At 34.1% G+C, this 18,535-nt stretch overlaps 1 protein-coding gene across 14 annotated transcripts in view; it reads right to left on the bottom strand.

Moving 5' to 3' along the window:
• LOC149794001 (inositol hexakisphosphate and diphosphoinositol-pentakisphosphate kinase 2-like) overlaps positions 1-18,535 on the bottom strand; it is a 234,543-nt gene that overhangs the window by 103,202 nt on the left and 112,806 nt on the right. For all 14 annotated transcript variants that reach the window (XR_016422917.1, XM_089967926.1, XM_089967930.1 and 11 more), the window contains 2 exons: positions 11,442-11,668; positions 4,477-4,613 (listed from right to left, as the gene is read on the bottom strand). Coding sequence is in view for 13 of the 14 variants with exons in the window: in XM_089967926.1 (XP_089824052.1) it covers positions 4,477-4,613; positions 11,442-11,668 (364 nt within the window). In the remaining variant the exon portion in view is untranslated. The remainder of the gene's footprint in view (positions 1-4,476; positions 4,614-11,441; positions 11,669-18,535) is intronic.

Raw genomic sequence — 18,535 nt, 5'->3', positions numbered from 1 at the left:
AGTAGGAAAAGTCTTTCACAGTTGATGTGGATATTGTCATTGCATCTCAAGTAAAATCTGAGGGTATGTACAGGGTCTTGCATCTTTTCTTCTCTTGAAAGATTGATCAAGGTTAGGGAACAAAAAGTTATTGTTGGTTGATTAGTGACTGCATGCTATTCTTAGGAAGGAATCATGCTGTGTCATTAAAATGAATGGACCATCAGAAAGGAGCTGTATATAGGCTGGATCAATGGATGTCATATGTAGCTCACTCACTCTGCATGTAGAAGTTTGAGTTATAGATTATAAGGTGTGTGTGTGTGTGTGTGTGTGTGTGTGTGTGTGTGTGTGCATGCATGTGTGTGTAGACATTGGCTCAACTGAGACAAGTTTGGCCACACCAAGCTCCAGGAGAGATTCCATTGTGAATAATGTCAGTGAGTGTGGTCTGGATATGTCAGAAATGGACTGTTGGAGATTACCTTGATGCAGCTGAAATGAACCCTTCCATGAAGTCTGGGATCATGGAACCATATCCCTTGATTATGGTAGGGTTTTAACTTCTCTTCATGAAGAGAAAGAAAATAAAGTTAACCATTGGGGAAGGGGCATTGAAAATGGTGAGACTTCAATAGAGGAAGTTTGGCTGTTATGATCTTCTCCAGGATTGCAGCTCAAACGCATTTTCAATCAGGACATCCTGAAAGGACTCAGGAGTAAAGGAGGAGTTTGGACATTAATTGAGTAGTGGCAATTTCAACTGCTTGAACAGAGTGAAGGTCACTATCACTCAACTGGGTATAAATATCAATAAATTGAGCAGATCATTGATCCAGGGTGTTTCATCTTAGTGGGGCAATCAAAGCTACTGCAGTCTGTGCCCCTCATTTCTTAACTGTTGTCACAATCAAAACTGATAGAGGGAAGGGATATGCCCACATTACTTCCCCACTGATTATAAAAGCATGTATAGCCCATACTTCTGTGGTCATGGAAAAATAAAAAATGATGTCAAGCTTCAGATGGTCCCAAAGGGCACTAACCTAATGGAAGTTTCCTTGTGAAACAACTCTGTAAAAAGCAGCTGTCCTCCCTTGTTAATATGTCAGCCTGTACATACACTGAGCCGGCCAGAAATGTGTCAGACTTGATTACCTGCTATTGGGAGTACTGATGAAGGTAATCCCCTATTATGAGGCATAGGTCAGGTGATTGTTCCTTCACTTGCAGAGGTCTATCACCACAAACAAAATGTCTTACATTATCAGGACTGTGTCTCATGGATATGTACTACACATGTGTGGAAGGCATTGAGAAGAACCTTCTTTTGAAGACTATATGCCAGTGACCTTCTTTTGAAGACTATATGCCAGTGACCTTCTTTTGAAGACTATATGCCAGTTCAATAGTAAACTGGCACTGTAACATTGAGTAGGCCAAGGAGCTGTAAGAAACTTCTTCGCCTAAACAATGTCTTGTTTTATGCTTTCTCTGACACATAAGCTATACTTTATTTGCATTTAGGATAAAGACATCGAGTTAATTTGTATTAAGAGTTCCACATCAAGAAGGACAACATGTTGAATAGGGACAAGATCCAACTTCTCCATACTGATTATCCCCTTGAATCATGAATAAAGGAAGTTTTTATTTTTATTTTTATCATGGCTTTAAGAATTTAAGTCAAATTTCTAAGCTGTCTGCAGTGTAGCAGTTTATCATGCCACAGACATGTAGCATCATGTCCCACCTGATCACATTATCCTGATACCAGGCAGACAAGTCCTAACACTAAACTCTTAAAGCTGAGCACAAAGCAAGGCAGATGCATGTACTATTTTCACAAGTATGACTCTTTGGCATGACTCAGTTAGGGTTCACATCTGTGACCTCCCTCATCCGAGGATTACACACTCACCACTTAGGCCATCAGAACAGTCATGAATGAGGGAAGTAAGACTGTTCATGACATGAATCAGAAACCACATGTACTGAATGGTTTTGAAGTGCGTCATCCAGGAACATCGCTTTCTTTGTGGAGGATGCACTGAACTGGGATATGACTTCATCTAACCAAAAATAATCCAAGCATTATTAAACACATGGCCTATCAATGAAAAGTTCTAAGTGAATCTCAGTTCGAATCCTGATGAAATTCAAGATGGAAGGCGATGACGTCTGTAATAACCTAAGAAGTTCTGTAGTGTCCACAGTCTCTTGTTGAATCACACAATTATTATTCCAGTTTTGATTTCAGTATATATTACAGTGAATGTCTTTGTCCAAGAATTATATCAGAGCACTTTTGTATTTCCAGGGAAAATAATCACTTAAATTCATTGTTTTCTTTCACTTTGGAGAAACAAAACAAATTGAAGCACTTACAAATGCATACAAAATAATGATGAAAATTAAAAACAATAAAAGCAGTCGTATTAGTTTATAACAATCAATTAACAGTAATTGAATAAAAAATTGCTACAAATATGTGAGCTGTTTTTGATTTTGCCAATAGCATCTCAACATCATGGTATTATTGGTACATAATCAATGTACAAGTTTGTTCTGAGTACAAAATGAAGCCCAGACTTCCAGGTCAGGATGTTATCAACTTATACACCAAAACAATAAAGTGCATGCATGTGTCTGGGTTTGAAATTCTAATCCCATGACAATACAGTGAATCTTATACCAATGGCAACAAGTCTTAAAATCAGATCATAATATTCATAAGCTTTTGAATTCAGCATTACAAATTTACTGTGATAAAAGCTAAGATGTGAATAAGAATTACTGCTACAAGCCAGTCAAATCTGTTTGTTTTGAAATAATAACTGGCAAATGTAGCCCACAATAATGACACTAAATTCAGTGAAATTATGTGTCTTTCAAAGTCTATTAGATTTAAAATATTTTGTTAATATGAACCCTTCCTCAATGTGGATGTAAACACTCCTCATATACAATTTTCTTGTTATTTTATGCACTGTTCATTTATTGGAATGTTATATCATACCTTCAAATCTTCCATAATGTAACCATACTACAGTGGTCCCCCTCTTGAACTCACCGCCCCCAACCAGCAGCCACCCACTTCTTATGGCCAGAATCCCTAGGTACCGCTGAGTTTGTGTTTAAAAGTACCTTCAAGAATGGCCACCCCTCTAACGCGATCAGTGGCCAGCATATTAGTACAAAAAAGGTAAAATGTTCCCTTCACAAGCGGCCACCTTTTATTTCAAATGTGTCCAGAACCAATAATTAATTCAAATCGTAAGGAAAGTAACAAGATTATCTCAACCACTGATACCCATCTCCTGATGTCAGGTTTCCATTACTGAAAAAAGTGTTGGCTAAAGTACATGTAACACTGAGATTAATATTATATCATTATCTATAAAAGCCAACGTTTACAGGAAATGGGCTCAACAATGTTGAGATAGAGTTTTGGGCCTCACACATCTGTTGAGTTCTTCTCTTTGTGGATTACGACCGGATGGAACTGTCAGGATCATAACATGGTCAGCATAGACTAAATATAAGATTCTGAGGATTAACACGCACAGAGAAATTAACCTTGAACAAAACAAGGTACCAGACAAAGACTAAAAAATCACATAACAATACATCTATCGGTTTCTTTATGAAGAATGCATTTCATGTACTCTACACATTTTGTCTGTATAATTAAATCACATACAGTTAGCAGTATCCAAATAAATCATTACTAAATATTAACATGTCATCATGTAAATGGAGACATATTATTTTAGAAGAAAGTCGGTTATTCTACTCAAAGACATCAAGGAATGGGTAGGGGGACCTGCAGAACAATTTTATGCAGAAAAGACTCGCATAAACAACGTTGTAACTGACAAGGAGATTATTCAGCAGCAGTGGTAAAATCGAGCAAATGGGAAGAGAATTATATATGTACCAGGATTTAGATGATGTTTTGAATGGTTTTGCAATGTGCATGACAACAATACCTTTTCGTATATCATGCTTAAGTCAAGAAATAGAATTATTAATGTATATTCAGTTGAAATAAGTCTATTCTTAAGACTAGAAGAACCTTTAATAATTAATGTTACTTTTAAAAGAAGATATTAAATGAAGATATTAAATGCTTTGATGTATGCAGCTTTCTTACTACGTACATTACATACACTTCTCACAAAAATTTAGTCTCCCCATGGAAAGGCCACCTGTCTTATAAGGCCACTTTTTCAGCGCAGATGGTGTGGCCATATAAGAAGGGGTTAACTGTATAAAGTTTCCACCATTACATGGGACCATCCTTTTAGCAGTAAAAGGTGGCCACAACTGAGGGGATGTTTATCTCATGGGTGGGAAAAAATGGTAGAAACACACTCTCATCAGAGAGGACCTTCCAAACCATTAACCACAAATGTTAACATTGACAATTTTCCTGCTTCCATTACTGTAAGAAAAGTGATACTATCTGTTGATGCTGATGAAACAAAAACTCACTCAGAATTTAGCCGAGTAAATTCATCATCTTCGGATGGTTGTATACACTGATGAAGGTCACTGTGAATCTTACGCATCAGGGGTGTACATATACTCTGTGAGATGTGCAATTTCTCTTCCAGTGCCATCCCATATTCCTGAAACATAAATTATACATTACATTCATAGCTTACAGGCATAGCCACCTAATGTAATGCAGCATAGAGGTAAGAGTAATGTATGGAAAGAACTTTTCCGAACTTTGACCAGATCTCTTTTAAGTGCATCCAAATTACAGAAATATCACTCAAAGAAGTGAATTGTGGATGATCATTAACAGATGCTCCTTTTTATAACAAATATACTCTTTTATACAAAATGGGTACACCAAAACAGAACACACAACTTAACTAACTTGTAAGATATGAAATTTATGGAGATCTGTCTCTTGTTTTTAAGATTCTTGGACCTTAACCGATTTGGCCCCGATCCCGTCTGTAGGCGTGATGAGGCTGTACCCTACTTCCAAGCACTGCAGCATCAAGGTCATTTAAGATACACCAACGTGGGTGGTATTAAAAAAAAGCAGAGAGATATAGCTCTAAAATGATACCAAATAATCTGGAAGTTCTAGTTGCACTACAAAATACAGAGGGAAAAACCTCATTTTTTTGGACCTGTTTTTTTTTCACCCAAAATTCGCTTGAGGTTGGAATGCGATTTTGTGTCTGGATTTTAGACCTTTTGGCCTCAGATCTAAGGCATACCAGTCTTAACTGCACACAGACAGGTGATTCTTTGCAAAACCAGGATAAGGTGGGCATTTGGAATAAATTGCATTCTCCATATAAAAATGATGAGCAAAAAAAAATGAAAAAAAAAATACTCCAACTTTTACCCGTCTGCTCATGCGCAAGCAAAATAACCAATGAAAAAGGATGTTTCTGATACAACAAGGCTTTAGTCTCATGGAAGATCTGTTGAAAGCCAATGTATTACAATATATTCAGAAATAGCGCCCCCCCCCCCCCATGTCTTTCCTACGCATATTTCCAGCAAAACCAACAAAAACCTCTGGGGCCGAATGAGTTAATCGGAGAATTTTGGTGACATCACCAAATCTGAATATTACTTATTTTATTTCATCATTTGTGCATCAGTATTGCACATAAGTTATAAAAAGAGCCATTCTTTAACAATTTCTAAGAAATTTCCATAAACTTGATTAACCGATTCGGCCCTGATCCCGTCTATAGGCGTGATGAGGCTGTACCCTACTTCCAAGCTCTGCAGCATCAAGGTCATTTAAGATACACCAACATGGGTGGTATTAAAAAAAAGACTGAGATATTTTTCAGCAACATAATTTTAAACATGTCCACAGCTCAGGTGGCCTGTGTGGTTATAGAGCGTCTCTAATCGTTCTAGCAGCTTGACACTTGGCACAAAGCATTAAGAGTTTAGTGTTAGGACTGGTCAGCCTGGTGTCAGTATAATGTGACTGGGTGGGACACGTCTGCGGCATGATGTGCCAGTGCTCATCATCACTATAAACTGCCAGTGCAGACATCGTATATGGCTCAGATTGATAAAACTACATTAAAAATCCAAAACGCACATGCATGAACACACACACTCCTTATTTGATTCCTAACCAAATATATTGGTTTGCTTTAAACATTTTTTTGATTGGTTATCAGCATCATAAGATACAGTGATAGATTTATTACACATCTATATAATGTGTATAAATCTATATATTGTGTATACTTCTATATTGTGTAGAAATCTATATATTGTGTATACTTCTATACTGTGTATAAAACTATATATTGTGTATACTTCTATATTATGTATAAATCTATATATTTATAGGTGTTGTCTAATGTTGTAAAGTGCTTAGAGCTTCTAAAGATTAGGCGCTATACAAATTCCTCATTATTATTATTATTATTATACTGTGTATATACATTGTATATACATCTATATATTGTTCATATATCTGTATATTATAAATCTATATACTGTGCATATATCAATATACTGTGTATTCATCTATATATAATGCATATATCTATATACTGTGTATACATTTATATACTGTGTATATATCTAGATATTGTTTTTACATCTTTACACTGAGGATTGAGCAACCAGTTGAATTGTTCATTTCAATCTCTATTTTCAACCTAATATATTTAAGAGAAACTTTCAAAGAAATTAACACTCAAAATGATTTGGTTTAACAGTTTGAGAGTCGACTTCCAAACAACCTCAATCAATCAGAGTGCAGAACCTCAATAAATATGCAAAGCTGCACTATGAAATGAATATGTAAAACTGACTGCTAAGAAAGCTTAAATACAAAATATCAAACAAATCTGATCCCAAAAAGATTAATATTGCATACAGTTGTACTATAAAATCTATTACTGTGTACCCACATACTACATATAAGCAAAACAATTTACACCACTCCCTCATTAACTGGTGCCCTGATAACTCGCAACCTGGGTATACATGGGGTATGTCGTGGATTCCATTTTTTAAATCAGAAAATACCAAAATATGTATTCCTATTTGTTGAACTTGAAGAAAATCATGATCAAAGTTGGTAACAAAACTGATACATCGCTTGTTTTATTGTTGAAAACGGTAGATAGGATCTGGAAATTTTAATCAACATTATGAAATATCAACTTTAAAAAGAAGTCATAAAATTTGTCACATTTGTTTTCCAAATGACATTCCTATTACACCATAATTAACGATACTCAAGGAAATTTTTATAATGAAAATGTCACATATGCCTAGTGGAGACAGTACTTTGACAAATTAATACCAATTAAATAATTTTTTGTTATCAATTTGAAATTTTTGTTTTAGTTCCATCTTTTAGTTCCTTTTAAGTGTAATCATCATAAATGCAATGTGTCCCATTGTAATTAAAAGTAAAAAGTGTCAGTCTACCATAACAGCTGTGTCTGAGAACCTAATTAGATATCAGGCTAGCAAAAGCATTTGTTATATTGTTGCACTAAATAAAAAATGGGTCTCCTTTCCTACTTTCATGTTAATTATGTCTTCTGAATCTAATAAAGGAGGTGGAATAAACCAAAATATTTAAAAGGCACACAAATCCGGTTATATGTTGGGTAACTCATTTCAGCTGATCAACTGAACAGTTATAAATGCTATTGTGTACATAATCTAATTAAACTACCTTAAATTAACCTACTCAATCATAACTGTGATTAAAGATAGCAAGACAACCAAACAAAATGAGTACTTCATAAAATAAAGTGCTTTGTTTCACAGATACAGACCATTATGGGGAAAACGAGTTTAAGAATTCCTGAAGTCACACAAAGAGATACTGTCAAGGATGATAAGAATTTTCACTGTTACTTGCAATGAAATCATGGCATCAGTATTTTACTAGCTGAACAATTCAAAAATTCAGTTTTGACATAGACACTTGTCTCATGAAGTGTTGCATCTTTTTTATATAAAAAAAGATTCTTGTTTGGTAGTGTATCAACAGTTAGTTTGGTTCCCGGCTTTTAAGACCCCTTGTTTCAAAAAACTTATTATACACCACTCCAGGAACAAGACTACTCAACAAAAACAAAAAGATGTGACGTAATACACGAATGTTTTTGCGTAAATGTTGGTTACTGAAACCAGCTGGAAACATGTTATCAATCTTTCTGATGTTGGACATTTTGAAAATAAATGTGATTTATACAGAATAACAAAGAACTTCATCAGAAAAAGTGCTTTATTGACAGTTATTCTTGAAGCAATCATAAAACAAGGATTCAGTCAATAAACAGCCCAGTCCCCCCCCCTCAACCCCATGGTTCTCTGGATGTCTTTTGTCTCGCTGATTTTTTGGGAGGTCCCTTGGTAACTCATGCCCTCGCCTATAGTGTGGTCTATATTTTGGAACCCAATGTGTGCAAGTTATCAAGAGAGAGGTATAATAACTGAATACATTTCAGATTTCCAAATGTTTTCTATGGAAGCCATTACCAATCCTCATTTGTGAAAATCTTAAATCACCAGCCAAAAAATTTATAACTTGGGATCAAAATATGTAATTTCATAATGGAAATATGTAATAAAATCAGTAATTATAGAATTCAAAAATAAAAGTTTAACACATAACTTGGTGTGATCACTAGACCCTTAGAAAACAAGGAGAATTCACTTTGAAATGATGATAGTTGTATTTTGTGTAATATGATATTCAAGACTTAACTTAATGTCTTAGAATATCTTCCCAATTATATCTATTAATTTTATATTGAACAGTTTTGCATTCATCTGCATACAACAGCTAAAACAAAATTACATATGACCAATTTTTTTTGCTTTTTTTTAAACTATTGGGAAAATCTTTTATGTTTCTAAAATGATTTTTCCAAGCATGTAATTGTTGAAAACTGTACACATTCGCAAAGAATTACAAACTTTCATCTCTGTTTAGTTGTAGACCTTTTGCATATTTCACTGTCAGGAAAGGCCTCTTTCAAAATTAAATAAAGGGTCTGCAGGTGACAATGGTTTATCATGCTCCACATGAAACATGGCATACTGCCACTGTAACAGCATCAATGTGAAATAATATCTTTTTACAAATTAAAATGTTTATCAATATTTCTTGTTTTAATGCTATGTTTCTTCATGTGTGTGTGTGTGTTTGCATGTGTGCATATGTAAATGTAAAAGGCGTGAAACAGGTACATGAATGTGAATACACACCAACAGACTGAGGACATATCTCAAAATGGTATGTCCCTATTTTGTAATATTGGTTACAGTGCAGTGCCAAGACCTTACTTGACCATGTCCCCATTTGTTCAGTATTTTTCACATCATACTATACACAAAAATACACACATAACACTTGACACAAAACCTCATTTGTATCAGTCAGGTAACTGTATCCCTGTTTATGCAGTAAAAAATTTCACATCATACTATACAAAACAATACAAATGCCCTAGAATGACTCAAAACCTCATTTGTATCAGTCATGTCCCAGATCAATGCAAAACCTTGTATGTATCAGTTGGAAAACTGCATACCCACTTATGTTGTACAAATTCAAACTGTTCTGCTGTCAGCTCATGCACTTTGCTTCTGAATTACTCGCCACAGATGGCATTAAGAAGATCTAACAGGACTGAAACCAGGTATGTAAACAGAGACAAATATTTATGATACACTTTCTTCTTTAACACAGAGCAATATTAATATATGTGTATATTAATGAGTAGACCATGGTTCATGACACATTTTGCCAAATTATATTGGGAACAAGAGAAAGCTGAATAAAAGGTTTCATGCCGATATTATGCCTGGTTTTTAAAATGAGCAAGAGGTTCTAGTCATTGATCTGTGCTTGTATATTTTATCTTTTAATTAACTTTGAGCAATTCATATTTGGAGAATTAATACACTGGAAAATATCAACATAGATTTTAGTTCATTCAAACGTGGTTAAAAGCATAATAATGAACAGGCTACATGGTAAAAGAATGATACCATTTCTTTCCTCCAATTATGCATGTTAGAGTTAAATCTAACAAGTTTATCTTGAGCCAAAAAGCTGAGACTTGTTCTATAGAATATGTTCGCCTCTTAAAATAGGGACTACATGGTTGCATTCCTATTAATGCAACTCTGACCTGATCTCAACTACAAAACTAATTCATGCCATCATAAAATTTCATCAATTCTGTACACTATGACAATTGCCCTTAGAAACGGACTAATTACTTGGGCTGGGAAATATCTCCCCAACACCGACTCCCCATAATCAAACAACTAATCATTAAAATTTAACATAGCTATAAACAAATAAATACAAATGGCACATACCCTACATTTATTAAACCATATAAAAAACAACATTTCCATCCACGCAAACATGGAAAGGAACATACAAATGGGGAATATTTTCATACACACAACCATGACATGGTACTTACAAAATGGGGGCATTTACATATGAATTATAAATAAAGTCTAGTATTTTGGTGTGTTTCATATCGTATAGATGTTACCCTGCACTGGCTTGTTACTGAAGGTGATTGCATTAAAGTGGCAAAATTTAGTACACCAAAGTTATAAATTTCTTATTTTGTGGGACATTTTAAATTCTAAAATGTATTCCTGCCAATAAAATTATTTTAACTATTGGCATGCAGAAAAAGAAACACATTCTCTGTATTTTCAACAATTCTATAAATTCAGTTTCTTCAAACTCAGGGATGTAAAATAGCTCAAATGATCTAATGTATCTTATGTGACACAATTCCTACTGTCTCCTGTTCCAAATCAACTATGCAAATATCTGGTCACAAGTACAATACAGTAAATATGAATTTTCTTCATTCAGTGATAATCTTTTCACATGAATATCCAACAACTTCCAGTACAGAAAGAGATATGGCTTAGGTATCAAACATTTGTTGCATTCATCGCCAAACCTCAAAGAATAAAACTGTGACATCACATGGAACATCAAAACACACTTTGTGTTAATAAACAATGTTTTCCGAGTCAACTGTTCCATTCATTCTGAAGGACAATTACTCTTTTAATTCTAATTTGTAACAGAAGATCTGTTTTTACATTTTATTGGGTATACAACTGCCAAATAAAACTGTCGATAATTTGGGACTATTTTTTATGCACAACAGATGAAAGGTATATTGTCTGAGTGAGAATGAACAAAATTATTTTTTCTTCTTTCTATTTTCATTACAATAAACACTATAATATACAGAATCTCGAATGAATAATGATTTAATAAAATTTATGAAACTCTCAATAATGTCCAGCTTTTGCTCATCAAAGTAGGTCATTATTCAAATTGTTTCATAAATTCAATATTAAATCATTACCAATTTGAGAATCTCTCTCTCTCTCTCTCTCTCTCTCTCTCTCTCTATATATATATATATATAAAATACCTGGGGAATGACAATGTCAGCCAAAGCCTTTGACACTGTGAAAAGTTCCTCAGCATTCTCAAACTGAAGTGTCTTTTGGTTGTGCTGCAGATCGTACTTAATACAGTCATAAATATCAGGAATTTTACTTATGTCAAAGTAACCATTCTTCATTTTGAAGTCCTTTTCCAGCTTGGCCCAACGGCGGATCAATAGTTCCCATGATTCACCATGATACAGTTTCAAGTCTGTAATAAACAAGTCACAGGCAATATAGTAATTAAATGAATTTGAATAGTATAAATCATATTAAATTTAGAATGACACACAATGATGATGATGCAGGCTTTCAAGCATGAAACAGTAGCACTAAGGAATGGTCATTAAAACTATGAAGAAAAAAAAACGAAATCAAACAGAAATGTAGTGAAAAATCATTCAGTTAACTTCATAACATCAGAGCACCAGATGTTCCCTAAAACTGTAAAATTTACTGAAAAAAGTACTCAGAAGAACAACAAAAAAACTCTCTCTGATAGTCATTTTTTGTTCTGGGTTTAATGCCATTTCTAGCACATGATAGGTTATACATGGCAGCCAGTATAACTTGTGGAGGACGAACCTGGAAAAACTCCTACAAGAAGCACCAAGCCATGGAAGCTACTGGCAAGCCTTCTCACAAATCCATGGTGACCAAGCCCAAGACTTGAACCCATATGGACAGAAATGTAAGAGCAGTGATTGGTAAAGGCAAAAACTTTAGACACTTGGCTACCTGGGTCTTCCTTTAGACTGATTATTACATACTAAATGTATAAAAGACTGTGATAGTCTTTAAAATTTTAAAACGGCTTTTGACTGTCTCAATCACAAAATTTTGCTGGACATGCTCAGCACATATCAAAGTAACCATGGAAGCTTAACTTGGTTTCAAACCTATCTTGAAGAAAGACAACAATAAGTGTCTATTTTAAATGAACGTTCAGGTGTTCTACAAGGATCAGTTCTTGGTCCATTGTTCTTTCTGCAATATATCAATATATCACATTGAGCTATCAACCATCACCATGTTCACAGATGACACAACATTATACAACATAGGATCAACATGCCATGAGATTAACATTAAATTAAATCAAGATTTGGCAAAAATAAATAACTGGTGTGATCACTAAGTTATGAAGATAGATGCAGCCAAATGCCATGATCACAGGTAGTCGAGCAAGAGTAAAGGCTGAGAACAATTATTTCAAAGTAATGATAAAAGAATTGGCTATACAACAGCCTGAAAATGAAAAACTACTTTCACCATGATAGAAAATATTATGCTGGAAAATGCAAGTTGAGAAAGCCATTGAAAAAGTTAATTCACTGCTTTACCTTATGAATATAATAAAATTTAATCTCCCTCAAGAACAGAGAAAGACATTATATGACACATCTATAATGCCACACCCAGAATATTGTTCTATCTGGGGGTAATAGTAGTACAGAAAATCAGTAAAGATTTTTGAAAATTCAAAACTGAGCAACTAGAGTTATTATTGATGCTGATTTAGATATACCATCAACAAATCTTTTTAAAACCTTAAAGTGGATTCCATTTCAGCAGAGTACTCAGTTTCAAAAAGGTTTACTAGTCTATAAATCCTTACATAATTGGTTTCTGATTATCTTATATGCAACTTGATACAGTGTGACCCGGCTATAACACGGTAGTTGGGAGCCATAGAACCCAAATGTGTTATAGACCGAACCGTGTTATAAGCAACCATGTCAGTTAGCTGAAGAAAATGATGCATGTACCCAAAAAAATTTGCAGGGGTGTAGGTAATAAATGACGGTTGTAAAATACATGCTTCATTGGCACAGTTACCATCTTAAATTGATGCATATTAAATGGGAAATACACCTGTAGTAAAAAAATAGAAGGCATATATACTATTTTACTTTATTCAGAGAACCACGGATTGGTACAATACTGTTTACATATGCATGTCTTATGCATAGCATGAATAGAGTATCAACACCGTGTACTCACCCACGAATCTCATCACATACATTAAATCCACAATACAAGTAATTCCATCGAAAAAATGCAGAGATTTAAAATATTCAATAATTTTGTCACAGGACATATAGGGCTGAATTCAGTGGATCAACATAGCACAATAACGTAACGAATGATGAAGCATATTTACTTTCCAGTAAGTCCCAAGTCGGTAAAAGTTAGTTTGTGTTTTAAGCCGCTGTTGGTAGCATTCATAAGTAAAAACTTTTTCCTACAAAAAGGAAACTTTCAAGGCACAGTAAACATGTTCCATTCAAAATGGAAAATGAAAAACTCCTTGAGATTCCATTGCTTTTATTTAAGTTTGGTAATGACTTATTTGAAGAAAAATTGCAGTCGGAATTCCTTGATGAAATGTGCATGTGTTACTGAAGTTACTGCTAAAGGCCATCTTTGGAGAACCAAACAAATGCCCGTTTCTTATTGTGGCGGCAACATCAAATAATTGTATTGCATGATTGAGACTGATTTTTTTTTTCCATTTGCATAGTATGTTTTCATAACAGTCGGTGCTTCAAAGGTAATGTTTTCTTTGAAATTTCAGCAAACTATTTTATCTGGGTACATTTTAAAAAAAAGGAATTGGCCATCATTTGGTTGATTGTAGTTACAGTTCCTCCCTGCCTATTGAACAGACCAACACGCGGTTCCCACGCTTTTATAAATATAAATTTCCAGGTCTTTCCCAGGTCTTTTCCAGGATGAAATTATTTTTTTTTAAGGTTAACATATGACCATCTCGGAATGAGATTAAAGAATATTTTGGATTATAAAACATGCATTTTCCAAATCTGAAAATGTTTCTCATTCAAGACTCTCCAAATAATATGTGTCAGAAAAGAACTGATCATATACAAAACCACAAAATGAGTCACACAGAACAAATCTGACTATACTCCTACAAATTGGCATTTAAAGCCAATTAAATGCACAGAATACAAATTCTAACTTTACTTTGCTGACCTGCATTATGTTGCTATGAGGAAACAACATAATAAGCATAAATTGTTTTGGTTCCTTTCAAACCTCTAATTCTAAAGAATTCTATAACAATATATGTTCATGTTAAAAAAAGTAATCATTTCCTATCACAATATGAAAAACCCAATAAATGCAAAGTATTAGAATCTTATCTTGTAACGCTGAATTTGTGTGTGCCAATGAAATTTCAAACAAGATTTTTCAACCAACCTAAACTTTTAAGACAATTTGGTTAAAAATTCCATTATTTAAAGACATTTACAAAAGGGTTGATTTAAATATGGACAAAAGACCTTCACATTTATACAATGTTGTATAAAACAAGGGCTGAATTTTCTGTAAATTCAACTTTTTCTTCTTGTAGTTCAATAAACCAGTCCCCAAACCTGTATTGATACATGGGCTCTTTATCATTTCACGATATATAATAAATGGGACGAAAATTTCCCATTTCTCCTGTGGTCCATTTAAGATCTGAAACCAATGCTTCAAGCTACAAGTCAGTGTGCAATAATTTTGTACCAAAGATCATCTCAGAGATTCAACATTTTTCTAATCTGGTTTTCCTCCAAATATTCCAACTCCATTTTTCACATTCGTACATTTAGGATGGAGTGTGGGATCAGAGCAATTACATATAAAAAATTTGAAATCTGCCGCCACCATAAGATAGCTTAACAGCAGGCCTTGAAAATTTAAACTATGTTATATCGACTTATACCTGCATGAAATCAATAGGAAAATTATTTTTTTTCTCAAAAATGGCAAGTATTACAATCATTATGTCTTTAATCTACTGACAGACTAGAAAAAACTCAGAATAGATGAAACCTGACCCGGTACTAGCCATTTGTGTTAATAGTCACATGACTTCACAAATCTTAAACAACGACATTGGAAGTCCAATAGTGACATGATATCAACAAACTCCTTTTTAATGTTGTTGCACAAAATTTCATTAAATGAAAGTCTCATACCTCTTGTAAAAAACAGAAAGAACATGTAATTCTCAACATTTTTAATTCGAGAACAACTACAAGAAACTTTGCCAGTCTGGTTCATCAAGCAGAGTAGTCTGGTTCCCTGCTTCATATACTCCCTGCGTGAAAGAGCACATGTCAACATGGTAGTCAAATGATACAAAAATATCTGGAAAAAACATACAGAATTTTGTGCCCTTTCATTTTTGTATTTTTATTTCAATGTCTTTCATTTTAAAAAATTACTACAATATCTGAAAATGATGGTTGTGAGATTGTGTGTTCTCGTGCAACTAGCAACTGAAATCGCTAATGCCAGCTCAAATTTCATCAACACACTAGTTTTATTGTCATTCAGCAGATTTTCATATCAATTTCATGCAGATATAAATCAATTTAACAACGTTTTAAGTTAGCTAGTCATCTACTAAGCAGCTATGCTTTAACGCCACCATGTTGGCCTCTAGTGATGCTAGACTGGTTTTCATACCTTCCATAAAAATAAAAATAAAGATATCGACCTGTAAAACAAAAAGTCTACTAGATGAACCTAATCCATTGAGCATTTGGATTGTCTCAACAAATATATTTATGGCAAGCACCAAAATGGTCCATACTGCAACCTCCTAATATTCTGGTTAGAACTCAATACATTTAACTCATGATCAGTTCAGTTACGATTTAATTACATAACTGTTTCGGGTGTCAAGTTGTGGAGAGAAATTCCCAGTTTTTTCCCGACTTTCGTCAATATTTGCAAAATTCAAAGACTTTTCATGGTCAGGAAAAAAGTTATCATTTCTCCCGACTTTTTCCCAATTTCCCGGCAGCATGAGAACCCTGCCAACAAGTAAGATGGGTCTTTTTTTCTTTTTACATGTCAACATAAGCAGATTATGATATAACAATGCACTGTTAAGATGGTTTGTCAATATGGACAAAGAAATAGTTTATGTAACAATAGATAAATTTCAGTGCATTTTATATCAAGTTTGCGGCTTCCATTCATGGGGCCTCTGAATTTCTCCACTCCAACCAATGGTTGTATATACAAGTTTAAACAATCAACAATGCCGCCAATAAAAAAATCGCTAGATGGTATATTTTGTCACCAATAAGTAAAATAAATTCTCAGTTTGCAACATTATATAAAGTCAGCTGATACATGCCAAGCTTTCAAAAAGCATCTTAGTCAACATCTACAGAAACAATCATTTGTATGATTTTGTTTAAATCAGTACTACTACTTTTTACAACATTGTTATCATGTACTCACCTATGTTTTACATGTTTGCTGCTATTATTTGTACTCATCCTTGAAGCCTTGTGCATATTGTATTGTAGCAATAGATCAATTGCCTAGTTTTTAATAGTGTTTCTTGTCTAAATACACCTCATCTTGTAAAAAGTGTGCATTATGTATATTGTGTCATTGTAGAAGGCCTCAGGGAAGATTGGTCATTATTATTATTATTATTATTATTATTATTATTATTATCATCATTAGGGCTGTTCCAGTAAAACATATACCTCCCGGGGGGAAGACACTTTCAAATTCAACCAACCCACAACAGAAGCAATTAAAAAAAAATTATGATCCACTGTCAGATATGTTTTAATAAAAAACACTGCCCCCTACAGAAGCATATTTTTTAAACATAATTTCTGGCTATGGGTTAGTGGGCTATAGAAGTGCTTTTAATATTGGGTTGGGGACAGAAACGATTTAAATGACAGCTGACTGGAGGTAATCTACTAAATTCTTATAGATCATATAATCTACTCCATATTTTTATTTGTATTCATTCATTAAAATCAATCTTTTCTCGATTTGTTTGTTTCTCTGTCAGCCAAGCATGTCTCTGATACTGTGAAATCACACATTTTCATGGTGGCTTATTATCTGCATGTCATTGATCAGTCCTTTAATACCTACTAATTTAACGTCCATGAATACAGATTTTATAATAGGGATTTCTATTCTAATACAGAAATCATGAATTTGTATCCATACTAAACTATGTGTTTACTAAAGTGATCACTATGTCTTGCTATTTTTCTTTGTTCTCAGGCATGCTGCTTTTGATTAGAATAATAGTTAAATCTTGTATTGTTTTAAATGTGTGGTCAGCTGCTATGATTCCTTGTTTTTTGATTATTCAATAAATGTTTTGGTAAACTTATAATAAATGATTTGTCAGAAGAAAAAAACATTGATGCCTGTGGAAATGATGTTGCATTATTTCTGTCTACCTTTACACTATATCATTTCTTGTAAGAACATCTTTTTCAGTTACCAATGTCTTATTTGTATGCCTTGATTTAAGACTAATATAAAGTTATAAAAAAAATACAGCAAGTCAAATATTTTTATATCATAAGTTAGATTTTTAAAAATGGATGAAAGTCAAGGAATCATTTTTCCCCAGAGTACTCATAAAATCAATGTCATTGCAGTTAACTGTTTTGTCAACAGCAGCATCATCGTCACTGATGGCCTACCAGTAACATTCTGCACTTTCAATCCAGCTGTCACAGGTTCTATCTCCCACTTCTAGTCTTTCATTTGAGACTTATACCTATGGCCTGAGGGGCTTTCATGGCAGAGTGGTATAAGATGCTTGTCTTGTGATACAGAACTGAGGGGCTTCCACGGCAGTGGTATAAGATGCTTGTCTTGTGATACAGATCTGAGGGGCTTCCATGGCAGTGGTACAAAATGCTTGTCATGTGATTACTTGCCTCCAATGTGTAAATGAGAATGTTGCCAGTTACTTCAGGAAGGTCAATGGTTCTACATAAGTGGTGTTTGGTGTCTCAAAAGGACTTGGATTTTCTTCAGCAGTAAAACTGGCTGCCACATAAAGATTCTCTTCATCTGAAAATGGTGTAAAAGCCATAATGATCTAACGAAACCCAAGATCTCATGTCTAAATGACTTCGGCTGTTGGAGATAAAACGTCAAATCAATAGAGGCTCCATGTGCCCTTGTGTAGTAAGGTGCTTGCTTTTACATCACTTGCACATCTCACAGAGTGAGTTTGCTTCACATTAACCAATTTAGGTTGGTGGTCTTTTGGGGT

The sequence above is a fragment of the Sinohyriopsis cumingii genome, chromosome 8, assembly GCF_028554795.1.
Source record: "Sinohyriopsis cumingii isolate HCF-2022 chromosome 8, ASM2855479v2, whole genome shotgun sequence".
NCBI lineage: Eukaryota > Metazoa > Mollusca > Bivalvia > Unionida > Unionidae > Sinohyriopsis > Sinohyriopsis cumingii.
Note: the sequence above shows the minus strand (reverse complement) of the source record. Positions and strands in the feature narration are given on the sequence as shown.